At 40.3% G+C, this 17,860-nt stretch overlaps 1 protein-coding gene across 4 annotated transcripts in view; it reads left to right on the forward strand.

The window, feature by feature from the left end:
• Positions 1-17,860, forward strand: part of cacna2d2a (calcium channel, voltage-dependent, alpha 2/delta subunit 2a) — a 178,077-nt gene that overhangs the window by 154,686 nt on the left and 5,531 nt on the right. For 3 of the 4 annotated variants that reach the window (XM_004548657.4, XM_076884120.1, XM_076884121.1), the window contains 23 exons: positions 1,597-1,646; positions 4,464-4,553; positions 5,284-5,352; positions 5,928-6,002; positions 6,092-6,166; positions 6,292-6,363; positions 6,522-6,593; positions 6,747-6,808; positions 8,875-8,951; positions 10,074-10,088; positions 11,937-11,997; positions 12,648-12,745; positions 14,231-14,321; positions 14,419-14,481; positions 14,672-14,775; positions 14,878-14,976; positions 15,170-15,261; positions 15,350-15,397; positions 15,500-15,571; positions 15,663-15,815; positions 16,210-16,262; positions 17,246-17,301; positions 17,545-17,668. In XM_004548657.4, coding sequence (XP_004548714.3) covers positions 1,597-1,646; positions 4,464-4,553; positions 5,284-5,352; positions 5,928-6,002; positions 6,092-6,166; positions 6,292-6,363; positions 6,522-6,593; positions 6,747-6,808; positions 8,875-8,951; positions 10,074-10,088; positions 11,937-11,997; positions 12,648-12,745; positions 14,231-14,321; positions 14,419-14,481; positions 14,672-14,775; positions 14,878-14,976; positions 15,170-15,261; positions 15,350-15,397; positions 15,500-15,571; positions 15,663-15,815; positions 16,210-16,262; positions 17,246-17,301; positions 17,545-17,668 — 1,771 coding nt within the window. The remainder of the gene's footprint in view (positions 1-1,596; positions 1,647-4,463; positions 4,554-5,283; positions 5,353-5,927; positions 6,003-6,091; positions 6,167-6,291; positions 6,364-6,521; positions 6,594-6,746; positions 6,809-8,874; positions 8,952-10,073; positions 10,089-11,936; positions 11,998-12,647; positions 12,746-14,230; positions 14,322-14,418; positions 14,482-14,671; positions 14,776-14,877; positions 14,977-15,169; positions 15,262-15,349; positions 15,398-15,499; positions 15,572-15,662; positions 15,816-16,209; positions 16,263-17,245; positions 17,302-17,544; positions 17,669-17,860) is intronic. The other variant, XM_012918484.4, reaches the window with a different exon arrangement.

Below are 17,860 nucleotides of genomic sequence, written 5' to 3' on the forward strand. Positions count from 1 at the left end.
TGACACTGCATATATTTATCAAAAAGGATCAAAGCTAAAAGTTTTCTAGTGTAATATTAGTGTGGATGTTTTTGGCCACGCAGTGTTTAAGTTTACATCAATGATTAGTTTTTTGTTTTTTATAGAAATCAAAGTTATTTTTAATAGAAAGGCTTGATATGTATTTGGTAATCAGTGTATGTGATTTCTTTAGACTCCAGTACTTAAAACATGTATTAGACCATGACTAAACATAAGGTTTGAAATGTCACAGCTGCCCTAAATTTACATTACTGGTATTTAACAAAATCATTTTTGTATTTTTCTGTGATTGTTAATTCCCCGTTATGCACAAGCACATGTTAAAATCGAATTATTGTTGGATTATTGTTGTAATACATGATTTTTGAAATTCACCATTTAAAAAAGCAAAATAATAATAATATTAAAATAAATGAATAGAAGAGCACACTATTTATTTTTTACTAAGATGCCAAATTACAGTTATTTACTCAGATTCCTGAACAGAAAAATTAGTTTGAGTGCTTGAGTAATTTCTGACCACTCCAGTATACCAGCTCAAATTTGTGTGTAAAACACAAACTCAGTTCATTGAATTCAGTGTTTTGTTTTGTTTTTTCATTTTAAATAAGTTTTTGGCACATTTCTAAAACATTTACATGTTCTTATTTTTTATGGCAGGGGAATAAAAAAGTGTGTTATCACCAAGCACTGTATTTGTTTAACAGAGACCCAAATTACTTCCTAAATGTGAAGAAGGAGTTTGAGGAAAACTGAATTATAGTCAAAGAAAATAAATGATTGATAAAGCCCGTAACTGAAAATCTTCACTGAACCTGCAGCGCAGAGCGGAGATTTGCATTTTGGTCACTGCACGCATTTTCCTTTTTTCACCCCTTGCCGTGCTTTGCTCCATAACCACTTCCTTGGCACACAGTCAGAAATCACTTGGACAATGGCTGTTATTAACAGAGCAGTAACAAATGGCTGTGCCCTGCGTGTGTGCACATGTGAACCTCAGTCTGAGGGTGCAGAGATGTGTACGGATGAGCACGTGCGCTAATGAATGAGACACAGGAGACAAATTTCAACGCAGACCAGGCGAGTAAAAAAACCGCATAATGTATCAAAATAATGAAAGTTATCTCCACCTTTTAACATTCTGGGGATGCTGCCTCCATTTCGCAGCTCTTTGTATAAACATTCATGGCTTTAATAACTTGAGGAGCAGCGTGGTTATTGACCCAGTCGGGCATTCTCCTCCATTCCTAATCAGCAGAAGCAGAGCCTTGGGCTCAGCATTCCCAATGAGCCACCACATTTACATCCTGCAACGCAGCCACGAGTCTGAAAGGGTCAGTGGCTACAGGCTCCTCCATGCCTGCAGTGCCCAACATCATCAGCTGAAGATGGTGTTATTAAGTGTGCCTCATAACATGAAGAGATTAGACTCCAATCTTTAATGGATCACTTTACTGCACACTGTGACTGTTTAATTTTTGAAAATATATGTATGACACGGGCTGCTCCATGAAGCAGACTGGATGCAAGCTCGGCGTGGAGATAGTGCATTAATTCTCTCCTCTTAATCTTCAGGTTACTACTTTGAAATTCCATCTATTGGAGCCATCAGAATCAACACTCAGGTAAGATATAAAGAGTTTGTATTAGCTGCAAAATGGTGTTGGGAATACTACTTTTAAAATTAAAAGTTAGTAATGGCACCACTTCTACAGGCTGTTGATTCTTCACCATCTTTGACAATAGGAGCACAAAAGATCTTTGTGTAATAATTTGAAGGAATATCATGGAAAATTCTTGGATGTAGTGAATGACAATATGAAGAGGGTTGGTGCAACAGTAGAGGATGTCAGGAAGAGGGTAAGAAGGAGGCAGATGATCTGCTGTGGTGTCCTCTAAAGGAAGCAAATGAAAGGAGAAGAAAACAGTAATGTGAAATCCTGTTTCTGATGTTAGAAGAAAAATGCTACTAAAACGTTAACAATGAAAGTCATTCTTATCCTATAATTTGACCACTAGCCTTAGCGTGTGTGGCTGGTCACACGCCTGTTGAGTTTAAGTTGCTTAAAGCAGCAGATGTTTATTTGGCAGATAAAAAGCTGTGCAAATTCAGAACGTTGCTTAAAAACATCCTACCAGATGAAAGGAACCAATCTAGCTCCGTGTAAGATATCCTACCCTAAAATTTGATTCGTAAATTTGATCAAATGGCTTTTGCTGATCCACCTGTACAGAAGAAGACAATCTGCCACAGCAAAGGGATGCAAATGTTTATACATGCAGATTTCCAGAAAGATCTGTACTTTAGCTTTACTTTAATTTAGATGCATATTTTCGCTCAGAACTTCACCTGATTATTTTGTAGGTTAATTATATAATTCTGCTACTGACTCTCCGAATCCTTTCATGGACTCAAAAGTCCACAAAACGATATTTTAAATGAAGAACTTAGTTTACTTTTCTGCCATGCTGGCTTTGATGATAATTACACTGTAGCTTTGCTTTCAAGAGTTCCTGAGGAACAGAAGAAAGCACAGCTGGATGGCAATAAATTGGAAGTGACACGAGTTTAGATGTACCGATAACAAATGTGGTCTTTCCATGAGAACATACCTGAACGCTAAGTAAAGTAGAAGGCCCGCAGACGTCCCCTGCCCACCCATGCACGCACACATACACATTTGCTTAAGGCACTTTGGGCTTCGAGAGGCCCTCGGGATAACCTCATTCTAGCTGGAGAAATTGACTCCATTGTTTGGTGGTGGGGGAGCTGCTCCAAACCCCTCCTCCCCTATGCTCCGCTTCCCACCCACCCCCAGTGCCGGTGAGTGATCAGGCCCTAGAATAGACTGTCAGCTGTTCCATTAACTCTGGCATATTTATATTCTGAGAGCCGCCACTTACTCTAATAGGTTTTCTGAAGGTGGGTGACTACAGCTTTCTGTGCAGGCCCAGAAGACACACTGGGGCCAGATGTTATTTAACCACCGTCTGCCCTTCAGTATCACACACTCATCGGGTAGTCTTGCTTAAATATGATGGTACTATTCAAATAGCAGATGGACTACAGAAGGCAAAAAATTATTATTATACTCACCATCCTGAGTCATACTTTTATGAATGAATAGTTGGAAATACTTTGACTTATATATCCTGGCTTCTTTGTATGGGATCTCAGTGGAGCAACAATAACAGTGCAGGCATTAGTTTGGATGTTTGGCTTCTGTGTGACCAGACTGGTGAGTTCACTGTCTGCATTTGTGTGTGTGTGGGGGGGGGGGGACCAGATATCTCCAGTTGCTGACTTTTTATGTTTCCCAGATTGTTGTAGCCGGGCAGAAAATTCCCCCTCTCTATCCTGTGAAGAGGTCTGGCTGTCACTGTCCTGATGGAATATCTCCCTGTGGCGCATTAAACCGGACTTTTATTGAGCTAATAATAGAATAGGTTACGCTTGTCAGCACCTTACTGTTCAGACGCTGGAAAACAACTGGTCAAAATCACGATACTGAAGTAGCTGCATGCTTATACAGGTCACGCCTTTTGTGTTTCAAGGGTAGATGGTGTCAGGGGTCAGACCTTTGCAATATCATTTCCCCTTTCGCTGCTGAAGGGATGGAAATTTGTCGTTATGTGCAAACTGTTAAATTAACATTTAACCCAGACGACCTGCTGGGTTTTTTTTTTGTTTGCTTTTTGCTGATCCTGTTACACTTAATTATATTGTGGTGATACATGACTTTATGGCTCACTGACTGCTGAGTAGGATACTCAGGAAAAAAGAAGCTATTATGGCAGAAGTATACAGTTAGTTTTAATTATACAACAGTTTTGCCTTCTTCTTCTGGTCTCTGTGAGATTATATTTCTGGCATCCATTTCTTTCCTCTGTCATAAGGTGACTTTTTAACCAGTTAAGCATCTCCTAACAGACACAGATCAATCAGTTGTTTTCAAAAAAGACATCCCAGTTTTTGTTTGAGGTGGCTTCAGACGGCAAAAAGAAAATAATGAATATGATGTATTACTAGTAGACTTAACCCCTCACCTCTATTCACAATTGCTGTGGGACGCTATCACATTCCTAGCATTGACAGGAAAGCCTCTGGGAAAATGGCGTGGTTGCACGTCGTGCCATTGACACCCTTAATGTGTTTTTAATAGCTCCTTCATAATGATGAAAAACGGCCTTGAGCGGCTCAGGACTGGAGGCTTTATGGCGCGGCAGGACCGGGACACGGCTGCTGCTGGTGGCCCGCTGCTTTATGTGGTGATAGAGACGAGGCCGGTCAGGGTCTTGTAGTTTTATGACAGATGAACGTCGGAAGGCTCTTCAAGTTCTCTGCTTTAATGGCAGTACATGACACGCACTATAAATGGCTGTTTGATTATGTGTGAATACTGTAGGCAGTCGTACTAGCATTTGTGGTTTTGCTGGTGCAGGAGTACCTGGATGTCCTGGGCCGTCCGATGGTGCTCGCCGGGACTAAAGCCAAGCAGGTGCAGTGGACAAACGTCTACCAGGATGCACTGGTAAGCAAGAATTTATAATCATAATGAATTTATAAGCATATCCTGTGCACGTATAGGCTAGGAGTTGATACACTGACAGTACAAAGCAGTGGTGAAGTCATACTATTTTTAAAGCAGGGGGTACTTTCATTGGCTGGCATATAAAGTGGTTTATTTTTTGCAAATCGCTGTAAATCGTCAGTACACTTTTATTCAATTCCATTTCACTGTACCGGTAGTTTTATTTATATAGCATCAAATCACAGCATTTAACCGCCTATGAGCAAGCACTTGGCGACAGGGGGAAAGAAAAAGTCCAGTTTTTCACAGGAAGAAACCTCTGACAGAAGTTTTCTCTGGGAAGACCAGCCATCTGCCGCAACCTGTTGGGGGTGGGAGGTCTTATCATTTACTAAATCGGGCATGACTGGTATGTAGAAACACGGTGCGTTCGAGATATGTTGGAACTCAGGACTCATGTTCCTGAAAACATGAGTTTGCCGTTAAAAGAATTCATGTGGCAACAACAGCGAGAAAGAAATGGAATTTTGCAAAACAAACAAAAAAAGGGGGCTATGACGTCGTCTATGTGGGGTGTCCATACCTTGGTTTATGGTGGGATTAGTCACCCATCTGGCCACCTCTTGCATTTGCCCCTGGTAAACAGTGTTCTTCATATTTTTGTTGTCATCTATATCTGGGCATGTGCTTTAAGGATACAATTAATTTGATTTCTAATGTGTTTTATTAGGGTTTGGGCCTTGTCATCACCGGCACAATGCCGGTCTTCAACCTCACTGCTGATACTGCAAGCTCTCGGGTAAAAGCAACACTGCAACATAGCATGTGACCTTAAAATAGCTGTGCTTTTGCACTTTATCATTATTATTTAGTAAATATAATGTTTTGGGTTGTTTTTTTTTTTACATCTATCCAGGCAGGTAGGGCTGTAAAGTTACTAAAAACAGACACAAGTTGGAGGAGCAGAAGGATTTGAGGTTTTATTTCTTGTTGTTGACCATCATCAATCATTTGTAACGGTGTCCGCCCAGCTGCTCTTCTATGCAACACCTCCCCCCTGAGGTGACGACAGACATCACAGCAACTCATCTGTACTATCTACTAACATCCATAGATGCATCCAGCTTTCAGTATCCATGACCAAAGTATTTACTCTGAGCTTATCACAAAGGCTTAAAGCAGCAAACCGACTCAGTTTAAGATAGACTGTGAAAATATGTGCTAATCAGATTGCACACAAAGTGATAAGTCAGAGATGGCATAGAGATGTTCTTAGCACGCTCACGGCACAGCCACCAGCCCCGTTTGATTCTCTGATACTAGCAGCAGCTGTGGATAAAATGCTTATAATTGCTTTATGTCTTCTGCATACAGAACCAGCTCATCCTTGGAGTCATGGGAGTAGACATTGCAATCAACGAAATCAAAAAGAAGACACCTACATACAGAGTGAGCATGTCGCTGAAGATGTCTCTTGTGTTACTTTCAGATACGTGTGGTTTTTTAATAATTTCAAAATTCCCTTTTGTGCTGTGCAGCTTGGAGCTAATGGCTATACCTTTGCCATCGATCCAAATGGTTATGTACTGCTGCATCCCAACCTTCGGCCTAAGGTAGACCCAGTTATTAACACTTCTGTGCATCTAAAGAGTTGTCAATGTAAAATTTTGGACATTATTCCTGCTGACTGACGTTCAGCCTCCTCCTCCATCTTCCACTGCTTTGTCTCTCTGTGCAGATCATTAACTTCAGGGAGCCCGTCACTCTGGACTTTTTGGATGCAGAACTGCAAGACAGCAACAAAGAGGAGGTGCAGAACTATTCCCGTGCAATATCATGACTGTCACCACCTGTGTCTCATGCAATTTGTGTTACATTTAACCTTTTAACTGTCACTTGTTTTCAACCATTTTTGTCTTTCATTATGAACACTCACGCCACAGCCTCTGTGTTTCGCTTGCCTTTCAGATCCGCCGACAGATGATTGATGGCAAATCAGGGCAAAGGAAAATCAAGACGCTCATTAAATCAGTTGATGAGGCAAGTCATCAATATATGAAACTCAATCATGATCCGAAGTAGCACCTTACTGGTGTTGTAATGAATTTGAAGCGCTCGGTATGTTTAGTGTCTGTTGTTACTCTCCGATTATGGGAGGAGGTGTGAAGGTTACCTTTTTGTGGTTGCCAACAGAGGTACATCGACGAGGCCGTGCGGACGTACACGTGGACCCCTGTGGAGGGTACAGATTACAGGTAGGTTGGAAATGCAAACATGCATCACCTGACCGTCAGAGAAAAAGATGGCGCAACTTGAACCTGTGAGTGAAGTCCAGATTTTACACTTTAAATTGTTGAGTCACAAGTCTCAGATATCTGCTTGACAGCTTCTGCCTATGAATGTTTGTGAACAGTGGCTTCCCTGAATTAATGGCGGCTCGCTAATGAATTTGACTGAAAATTAAAAAGCCACTTCTTTTTCTATCTTTGCTAACATTTCTGAGGAGTAGCGTAAATTAACTGCTTAGTTTACTCATCTCAAAACTCGGTTGAACATTTGAAGTTGTATCATAATGACATTTCCTCTAGGCAACACTCTGCAAATTACAGTTTATGACATTCGGTAGTCCTACAAATGCCTGATTTGTGTTTTTTATTACGTCTGCTGGCTGCGTGCCTAGTCCTGGCAGAGTGCATATGAGGCTCTCGCTGCACAGTCCTATTAATATCCAACTCAAATGGTTATTCCAGTGTATTTAAGAATCTGTGTGAAACTCAAATAAACCGACATCCAAAGCTCTGCACAGTAGTGTATCCTACATTGTGCAGTTCAAGGCTCATAGAATTTTTTTTCTGTTTGAGTTTTAATCTCTTCCTATTATATCTGTGAAGACTTCTATTTTAGGCTTGCGTGGCAACAAAGATCAAGAAATGGGACATCTCTGTCCCGTTTAAATTCTGCTTTCGGCGATGACTGTTTGTACAATTTATGACCTATTATGTCTTAATGGTGATGTATTGCAGGGTAAAAGTGACGTACTTTCACAGTGGCCTCACTAGTATTGGATAAAAATCAGGCTCTCTGAGGTGTTTTCTATTTTTTCCATCTTTATTGTTTAGGGTCACTCTTACTGCGTTTACCTGCGTCATTTGTAGCTTCAGATGGCAGCTGTTTCCCAGAGAAAAAGCTTTGATGAACTGATTGTACACAAACTGCTCAGAGCCACTCAGCAGACAAATGCTTCCTGTATTTCTTGTTTCATTAGCATTTCATACAATGCAGGGGTACTTGGCGATATGATTATTATTAGTTTAATTGTTCTTTATTTATTGTTTTTCTTTTTTATGCCTTGGATTTTATTATCTTATTTGATTATGTGAGATTTTATATTGTAATGTAATTATTATTTATGTGGAGCCCAGGAAGGACTGTTCCATCTTTTTTATAGATTAAGGGGAATTCAAATAAACAGTAAACAAAGAAAGCAAGTGGCTGGTGAATATAGTGGATCTTCATCAGCTAAACTAGTGATTTTCCCTAAAGAAGGTTGGCCACAGTTTTAATGGTAATTGTTATCATTGCCAACAATCTATAGTGTCAAAACTCCCATTAGCTGCCTCACTTTAACTCAAGAAGAAATACAGCAAACTCACAGTTTCCAGCCAATACGTGAATTTGACTGTGATGCTGGTTTCCAACTCTATATTTTTAATCATGGACTACACCAAACTAGCTTTGGATGATTCAAAGTTCCAAATAATCCTTATTTACCTTTAACAGCCCCATCCACTGTCTGAAACAAGTCATTTGAGCTCTTTCCGCTCCTTTCTTTCGATTGGCTACCCCTCTCTAACAGAAGGGTTGAACACAGCAGATGGCGCTGTTTTACTGAAACCTAGAGTTGTGTATTTGACAGTACAAAGAGCTGTCTGTTTGAGCATTAGAGCCTTATCAATTTATTGGCAGGCCGATATTATCATCAATATTAGCTATAAATGCTGATCGTTAAATTACTAGATGCAGGTAAAAGATGCTAGGATTTTTTTATCTTTTTAAATTTTGTGTGTCTTAAAAAAAATGTCGGCCAATGTATCAGAATATTGGAAAATTAAATCACCAAATACTTGTATCAGCCTTAAAAATCCTTTTCTGAACTGAGTGGTTTCCTCTTGCATATGCACAGACTTGATTTTTTTGAGAACAGAAAATAAGCAAAAGCAAACTAGGCGTGCAGTAAAGCACATATGTATTTTGTGTATTTGTGGCTTTTAACATAATCTTGCATTAAGTGTTCCTGTTTTTTTGGATCTTTTCACCTCAGTCTAGGGTTGGTACTGCCTACATATAGTGAGAACCACATCAAGGCCAATCTAAGTGACCAGATCCTCCAGGTGCAGTGTAAGTACTCTTGGGTATACCCAACATCCTTCACTCTCTGTCTCTACTACTCTGTCTCTCTTGCCTCTCTGCTCTCCGCCCAATATGACCTTTACGCTCTGGTTCAGTCCTCTGTCCCGGGTCTTCAACATCATCATAGAGAGTGTCCGAGCGGAGGCACCTGCCCAGTCCCCCCCCTCCCCCTCTCCTTCACTCCTTGTCTTCGCTCTATCTATGCTCTCTGATAGGCAGGATCATTCCTGAGTCCCCCCGACTCCTCTTCTGCCCCCGTTCCCTCCTGTCTTCATGCTGTGCTGTAAAAACGGTGATGTTTTTTCTTCACACTGGCTGAAGAAAAAAAACAACTGAACTAACAGAAAGGTGAAAGCTGTGGTCTTACTGTGTTACTCAGGTGAAAATAATGGTGACCTTTGTGCTATTATTTTTTTTGCCAAATGCTCTCGCCTCTTCTTCCACCAAGTAATGATTCTGAAGCGTCTGTGTTCAAAGTATTTGATGTTATGGATAACTGTGAAAACATGCATGCTTTTCACTCCTTATGATGATTTTTTAAAAATAATTTTGGGAACTTTTCCTTGTGTTATGTGTGTTATTTTTGATTTGATTTAATTTTTTTGTTAGACTGTGTGAGATGTTTCTCGGCTTTGGAATCATTCGACTGATAAACTCCCACATGGCCTGGGATACTGGCTTGTCAACTGTGGGAGTTTGGGTTTTTTGTGGGTCTGAATGGGGACACGTGTTGTCTCTCTCATTCTTTCTTTGTCCAGACCCCATTACTTCCCTCTTTTCCTGGTGCATTTGATTTTTTTCCCCATGGTTATCTCTCATAATTACTGGTTTGTCTTTGCTGTTTTTTTCTTTTCCTAGATTGTCATGTTTGGTTTTGTTTTTCCTTTCTTCCGTTGGTTTCCGTTTCCTCGTTTGCTCTTGCAAATAAGTTGTTTGCTCTTCATTTCTTTTTTCTCTCTTGTCTTGTTTGACTTTAATTGGTTTCTTTTTTCAAGAAAACAATATTTTTATTCAAACAGTAATTGAATAAAATATTGTCTGTGATCCTCCCTTCCCACCCGATCCCCTGTTTCTTTTCTTGCTCACTCCTTCTCTGATGGATCCACACAGTGTCATACACCAAGGGCAAGTATACTCCATATTGGTCCACGTTCCCTACCTCTACTTCCTACTCCCTACCGCTTCCTCCCCTTTCCTACACCTCTCATCCTAAACCTTCTCCCGCTGACCCCCCCCCCCCCTCCCTTCCCTCACCCATCCTAGCCTGCTTGCCTCTGTTCCTGCCCGTCTTGCCTTCAGGATTTCCTCCCCTTTCCCTCTTTTTTTCTCCTCCACTTTCTCCTCTAATCCCTCCTTCCTCCTCTTCCTTCTCACTCTCTTGCTGCAGCTCAGATCCCACATCTCTCACAGTGGCTCCTCCAGTCCCCAACCTCGACCACCTTCTCTCATATCCACTGCTCCAGAATCAGAAATAAATAAATAATTAAACAAACAGCTGTACCCGAGGAAGACAGATATTCATGTTTTCTGTTAAAACTTGTCTTTTGCTCCCTGCACCTCAGTCCTTTTCCTTTTGTAGATAGCTCCAAACACGTTGTCTACCTTCTTTCCTCTGCCTCTCTCTTCCACTTCATTTGCTTTGACTACATTTCTCTCTTTCCCTCATTTTTCTCTTCCTCACCTTCCCCATTTCTCTTTGGCTCTCTTCTTCTTCTCTTTCCGTATTTTTCTTACAGTGTAGTTTATAAACGTCTTAAGTAAGTCTAACACTAAGACTCAGGTATTGATAGATATTTAATTAAATAAATAAATATGTATACATTTTGTGGAATATCTATTGTTATTTGGGCACATCGAGCCCTACTAAAAGATCTGTAATTATTCAGTGTAAGTCTGTGCAAGTTACTAGCTATAATAATATATCAGCTATTGATAGTGATGGCATTTTTTACAGTATAATAGGGATATGTTGAAGTCATGATTTTTTTAAAGGCATCTATATATAAATACACTGTTTGTTAGCTGCAGCAGTATCTCATGACTGGGAGCATTGCAGCTTGCAGACTGCAGACCTACAGTCTGAGCTGTGTCCTGCCCTCTCAGGTCCTCCCATATTGTCAGGTGTCAGGGTGCCAGTCGGCATGGCACCTCACTTCTATGTCGTCCCTCTGTACCCCCTATCTCCATCAGCTTGTCTCCCTCCCTCCTCACCCCTCAGACTGCCAGGTGCACGGCCCAACGCTTCCTCAATAAAGCTGACCCCGGATGTGCATGGCATTGTGGGCGGAAAACTACCTGGGCACTCTATTTTAGCTCTTCAAATGAATATTTAATTCCTCTTCTGGACACAGTTGCAGGTCACGACTTAATGAGAAAATGACATGTCGGATTCATCGCAGACTCACCTGCTGGTTGATATTTGTGTTCTGTTTTGTCTGTGATAGATTCACTGAAGTTGCCCTTTTGACATGCCCTTCACAATGCAATGCATTTCCTCTGATTATGTGTCTCTCCGAGTCCTCTCTCCTGCCAGTCTGAGGGGTGACCACTTCCATCAGGACCTTCACCCACCCCCCCTGCAATAGTTGGCCATGTTGATGCCTGCCTGATCTAAAAGCACTCACCGTGGATAACCTGTCTGAGAACTCACTTCCTGACAAATCAAGTCAGTTCTCCGACATCCCAAATATGTTAGATTGAAACCCGACACAATCAGAAAATGTTTGCCGGCAAAATAACAAACCAGAAACCAAAAGTGTGAGTGCTTCTGAAAGTAAAACGGTCTTCCATTGAGTCAGGTTCCTTTTTAGGCACCATATTGGCTAACGCTAGTGTTCCCATGATACCTCAGTGTTGCTATGGTAAACTCCCTTCTGCGTCCCCGCACCTCTGAAGAACAGCTGCTGTTTATCCACAACTCCCCACTGCTCTGCCCACTGCTCTTCCTGGATAATCTTCCCCTTTCTGTTGCAGATTTTGAGTCACTGCTGCCAAACACTTTTGAGTCTGAAGGACATGTATTCATTGCTCCCAGGTAGCTTTGTCTGTGATTGCTGCCTGTCGTTAATGGTCATCGGTTTTCGGTGCCGTCTTTGCATCCTGTTTTCTTTCCACCTCGTATTTCAAATTTTCTTGTATGGTTTGATTTTACATTTTGAGTGGTGTGTTTACTCATAGTTAAAAGTTCATTTGACAAAAATTACATTTATGAGGAATAAAATTCATCTGGTTTTGATTTTTTTTTCATATATTATTCATAAATTGTATTCCCCAAGTTACACTCATTACACGAGACCACTGAAGACACATCAACCCTTCTTGCCTGCTGCTACTGTGGTGCTGCATGTTTTACACAAATTAAGCATTATTAATGCATTTGCACAATGTATTGTAAGGATTACTGAAGCTATTGGGCAAAAAATATCATCTGCATGTGCATACAGCCTATAATATGCTCGGTATTGCAGTACAAGTCCACCTTTTGTTTTGACTGACACCACTATAGCACATTAAAGCTTTGCCATGTGCATGCGGCACACAATAGCATCAAGTAATGTGTGTATGGGTTTGTGCATCTTCATCTCCATTGTGTGTCCATCTATGAGGAGCAAGTGAGGCAGAATAAGAGTAACGAGCTCTATTTTTGCCTTCTCTTTGAATTAAAACACTGCGTCTCCTCCTCAGGGAGTACTGCAATGATCTGGAACTGTCCAACAACAACACTGAGTTCCTGCTCAACTTCATTGCTCTAATGGAGAAGGTGACACCAGACTCCAAACAATGTGAGTTTCATTTTCTTTTCACCCACACAGTAAAGTCACAGTTTGTTCTACATTAAATAATTCACCATGAGCTCGTCTAGTGATGTTCTGTAAACATATCCCATAAAAAGGCAAAATAAACAGCAGTGATCCAACTAATAGGTATTTTCTTCGTAGCCAGAATCTGATATAACCTATTACCTGTTGCCTAGATACAGTTAAAAAGCATCAGCAAGCCTCACTTCTGCACCTGATGACATGTTTCTTTCTTGTGACGAGCACAGTTTATTTCGAGATAATCCCACATGCTTTATCCTGCTGTCGCAAATCCTCCAATGATGAAAATGTGTATTAATTCACAGCTGTAAATAGTACGTAACAAATGCAATATTAAGCTTTCGGTGAGAAATATTTAGTAATAACCACAGCAGCTCGGTAGAAGAAAGTTGTTAGGTTGTTTTGTTTTGTTTGCCAAGGAGGTTATGATTTTGGCAGTCTTTGTGTTTGTAAATACGATGGCCGGAAAAGTTTTGAATGAATTCTGATAGAAGTTTGTAGCGGTGCAGAGTGTGGTCATGTTAAAAAATCCAGCATAATTCTGTTTACATCCACTAAAGTCTTCAAAGTCGACTTAATGATTTTTTGACCAAAAGCCTATTTAAAGGTGTGGTGTGCATTATCGACATATAAAAAGTACCACAATTAAAAATATATCACATTTGATCTTTGACCTGGTGTTCAAGGTCAAAAAGGCCAAAGTGTTAATAACAATATATAGAGCTATTTAAATATTTGTTTCTACCTGTGGTTGTTTGTATTGACAGCATATAGGTAAATAGGGAATTATATATCACATTTCAGTTTGCATCCAAATCATCTTATGTTTGACCTCTGACCTCACTCTGACCTGCCTTTCTTTCAAATGTACCACAAAATGTGCTGCAAGTGTTTTCAGGAGAAGGACAATGAGCTGCCTAGTGGTGCCTATTATCCATTACCTACTCATACATAATGTTTGTGTAATCGAAGTAAGCGAATGTCTTGCTACCCATATCTGATTTTAACCCTTATCTGAGGGCTTCCTGTTTGTGCTAAGGGTTAGTCCTAGTAGGCTTTCAAGGAGGAAAGAGTTAAAATCGGGATTTGGTCCACACGTTCCACATTGGGCATCTGATATAGACCATGTGTCGCCTCAGTGCAGCTGTCAAATATGCCCAAATTGTTGTTGTTTTTTCTTCTTTTCAAGAACCATAAAATACGCTTTTTCATCGGGTTTTAAATGTAGAAGAACTGCTGAACTAATGATCCAGAATACCTGACATCTGCTATTAATGCAGTGTCACCTCAAACACCATCACTGTCAATCAGACAGTTACCAGTCCTGGATTACTACCGTGGTGTTAACACAATCTCTATATTTCATTTTTTGAATATAACGACTATCATCAGCTGCTATATGGCAGCACCCCTAATGTGGATTAAACTCTCTAATCTCTCTTATGCCAGGTGACAATTTGCTCCTTCACAACCTCATTCTGGACACGGGCATCATCAGACAGTTGGTCGAGAAAGTGTGGAAGAATAAAGATTTGAACACGTGAGTGTGACCAGCCAGTATTGAGGGAAGTGCATTTTAAGATTTTTGGATATTGATTTGAAGCCCCTTTCTGTCTTTGCTTCCACCTGACATTTAGATACGGCTTCCTGGCTGTGTTTGCTGCAACAGATGGAGGTATAACAAGAGTGTTTCCAAACAAGTGAGTGCACTCTTCATCGAGGCCCATGTGTCTGGACTCCAGCTGCTTTGTAGTTCTGATACATTTTTCTCTTTGTTCTCTTTTGAAGTGGTATGCTGTTAAGTTTCAAAAAACATGTGGGATAGGCAAAGCAGGCAGCTTATACGTGAGAGACAATTACAGCTCTGGTATCTCTCGTTTTAAACCTTAGGGCTGCAGAAACCTGGGAGGAAGACCCTGAGCCGTTTAATGCCACCTATTACCGCCGCAGCCTCGACAACAAGGGTTACATCTTCCGAGCGCCTTATCGAACAGGTGAATGATGCTCTTAGTCTTGAGTTATATAACTCGCCTCGTAATAGAAAAGGCTGTTTGTTTCTAACCTCGCTCTCTTGGCTCGTTTTCCCTTTTTTGTAGCCAGGGACGAGCAGCTGAACCCAGAAAATGACACCGTAGGTATTCTGGTCAGCACAGCTTTGGAGATGACAATAGGAGGGAAGACCATCAAACCTGCAGGTGGGTACTCTTCTGAAAGAGGAAACAAATTGTTGAGATATAATGATAGAGAAAAGCTTTCGGAGCGAGATAATTACACGTCTGAGTTTGTTATTTTGTCACTTTGTGTTGGCATGTCTCTGCCCTGCATATATCTATTCTTTTTACACACCTGTCGTTTTCTTCTGTGAGCTTTTAAACTTTCTTTCCTCAGTTGTCGGAGTGAAGCTAGACCTCGAAGCCTGGACGGATAAGTTTAAGATTCTTGCCAGCAACCATACAGACAGCCGACAAGGCTCAAATACGGTAAAATACATATGTTTAATATAATATACGTAATATATAAATCTTTTTTTATTTGGCTAACACTGTTTTTTTTCCTTGTCTGTGACAGTGTGGACCAAACAGGGGCTGTGAAATGGACTGTGAAGCCAACAGTGATGTAAGTATTGATGCAAATTTTAACTGGACCTTCTGAATCTGAGCACTCCCCAGCTTATCTCTGTACTTCCAGTTAGCAGTGCGTTTCTGTGTCTGTCCGCAGGATCTGCTGTGTTATTTAGTAGATGACGGCGGATTCCTAATCATGTCCAATCAGAAGGACGACTGGAACAAGGTTTTATTAAAAAAGAATTCGTTCTTCCGCTGATCGTAGCCTCGCGCTTAGCTTTACACTGAGCTTGCCCTCGTTTTTTTTACCCCCACAGGTGGGCATGTTCTTCAGTGATGTTGACCCCTACTTGATGTACGCGCTCTACAACAATTCTTTCTACAACAGCAAACAATCATTTGATTACCAGTCTGTTTGTGAACGGATGCCCAACAGCGAAGCCGGAGCTGCACCCAGAGGAGTGTTCGTGGTAAGATAACACTTGAAAGAGAGATACCGTGAGTGAAATGAAGGAGGCAGAGTAGAAGACAATTAGTTTAATCAATGCATGGACGTATGGGGAAACTATAGCTGCATTCACACTGCAAGTCTGTGTGCAGAAATCAGATCAGCTACTGACTTTTTAAGAATTAGTTTTTTTTAATTGGACTAATATCAGATTCCAGGGTGAACTAGTGAGAGATATCACTTTTATATTAAAGTGGGTTCCATTTACTTTATAGACTTTCTCCACACAGGTGTCAGTGGATATGGCGTCAATGGCAGGAATAGTTTGATTCCAAAAGCAGCCCGAATGTAGCCTAATGGGTGTTTGATTGAACTTAAATATTGATTTTGTTTTTTATTTCCCTCTGTATCTGTAGCCCACTATTGCAGATTTTGCCAACCTGGCTTGGTGGACATCAGCTGCTGCATGGTAAGATTATTAATGTATAGTAACATACAGCAAGTGTTATACGTATTACAAACTGATAATATTTGTTGTTATTAGCCAGCATTATTTCATAGATCCATAATTTGTTAATACAAAAAAAAAAAGAAAAAGGTTGGGCCAGGTGAACCCTCCTCACATAATATTTGGATTTAATTCAAAGTGTTGAATTTATATTTTACTTCTCTTCACTGTTATTTTAAATACCCAAAGACCATGATTTGGACAGATGAAACAAACATTAACTTGGAAACAAAGCATGCCACATCATCTGTCAAACATGGTGGAGGCAGTATTATGGCATGAACATATTTGGCTGCCACTGGAACTGGGCCAGTAGTGTTTTATGATGCTGTGACTGCTAAAGCAGCAGGATGAGCTGTGACGTGTACAGGGCTACACTCTCAATCTCAGATTCAGCTAAATGCTGCACAACTTATCAGACAGCGCTTTGGGGTGAAAATGGATAATGACCCGAAGGATAGTGCAGAAACACGAATTTCTCAAGGAAAGAAATGGTATATTCTTCAATGATCTCAGCCCAACAGAGCGTATTTTTCACACACTTAAAAAAGGCTGAATGACTACATTTAAAACAGTCCTTATATTTAAAATAATGTTAGTTTATGCCTCTCAAAATTTGAGACTATGTAAAACAATGTGTATAATACCTGAACAGTTACTGCACATATTTTTGTTAAATTACTTGAATTAAAGCTGAAAGTCTGCATTTCAATCACATGTTATACTGTACTGTATTGCACTGCCATCATTTTCATAGTTATTTCTGTGGTCAGGTAATTGTGACTCGTTTTGTAAAGTTTTACGGCCTGCCATACTCATTACCTGGACTGCTGCATGTGCAGTATTCCTGCTAACAAAAAAGCTTGACTCATGATTTTAATCATTGCACAATGTTACATTTTTTTGTCCACAAGTTGAATTAAAAACAAATCCTGTCTCCTCAGGTCTTTATTCCAACAGTTCATATATGGACTGGCATACCACAGTTGGTTTGTCACAGGTGGGTGACATGTTTTATACGATACCATTTTTATACAATATTGGAAAAAAGGTTTAAAAGTGCTAAAAGTAGATTTTGATCAAATCTATTTGGAGCTTTAAGCCAACAGCAAATAAACCTTAAATCCAAATGTAGTGAAAAAATTACACATGACATACATCTTTGGGCATTAAGCTGAAAATAAGATCTGAGAAATGAGTTAAAGAGATAATCATCTCTTTTTTTTTCTTTTTTTTTATGCAGATGAGGTGGATGCCGAAGGAATCGACTCTAAAGAGAGAAGCTGTGTAATGATCCAGACCCAGTACTTCTTTAGTAATCTCAGCAGTTCCTACTACATACTGCAGGACTGTGGCAACTGCTCCAGGTCTGTATGCGTGACGTAGTACTTTTAACACTCACACATAATCAGACATGCATATGCTTAGACAAGTAGCATGAAGAATCGCGGTGTGACAGCGACGCAGTTAGTGAGACAGATTCATCTTTCTGTTGGAGTTAATAAACTCTGCTGATGATTAACCCATATCAGCTCTAATGAAATCGTCGTATCATTGGC

The sequence above is a fragment of the Maylandia zebra genome, linkage group LG5 (genome assembly GCF_041146795.1).
Source record: "Maylandia zebra isolate NMK-2024a linkage group LG5, Mzebra_GT3a, whole genome shotgun sequence".
NCBI classification, from domain to species: Eukaryota; Metazoa; Chordata; class Actinopteri; order Cichliformes; family Cichlidae; genus Maylandia; species Maylandia zebra.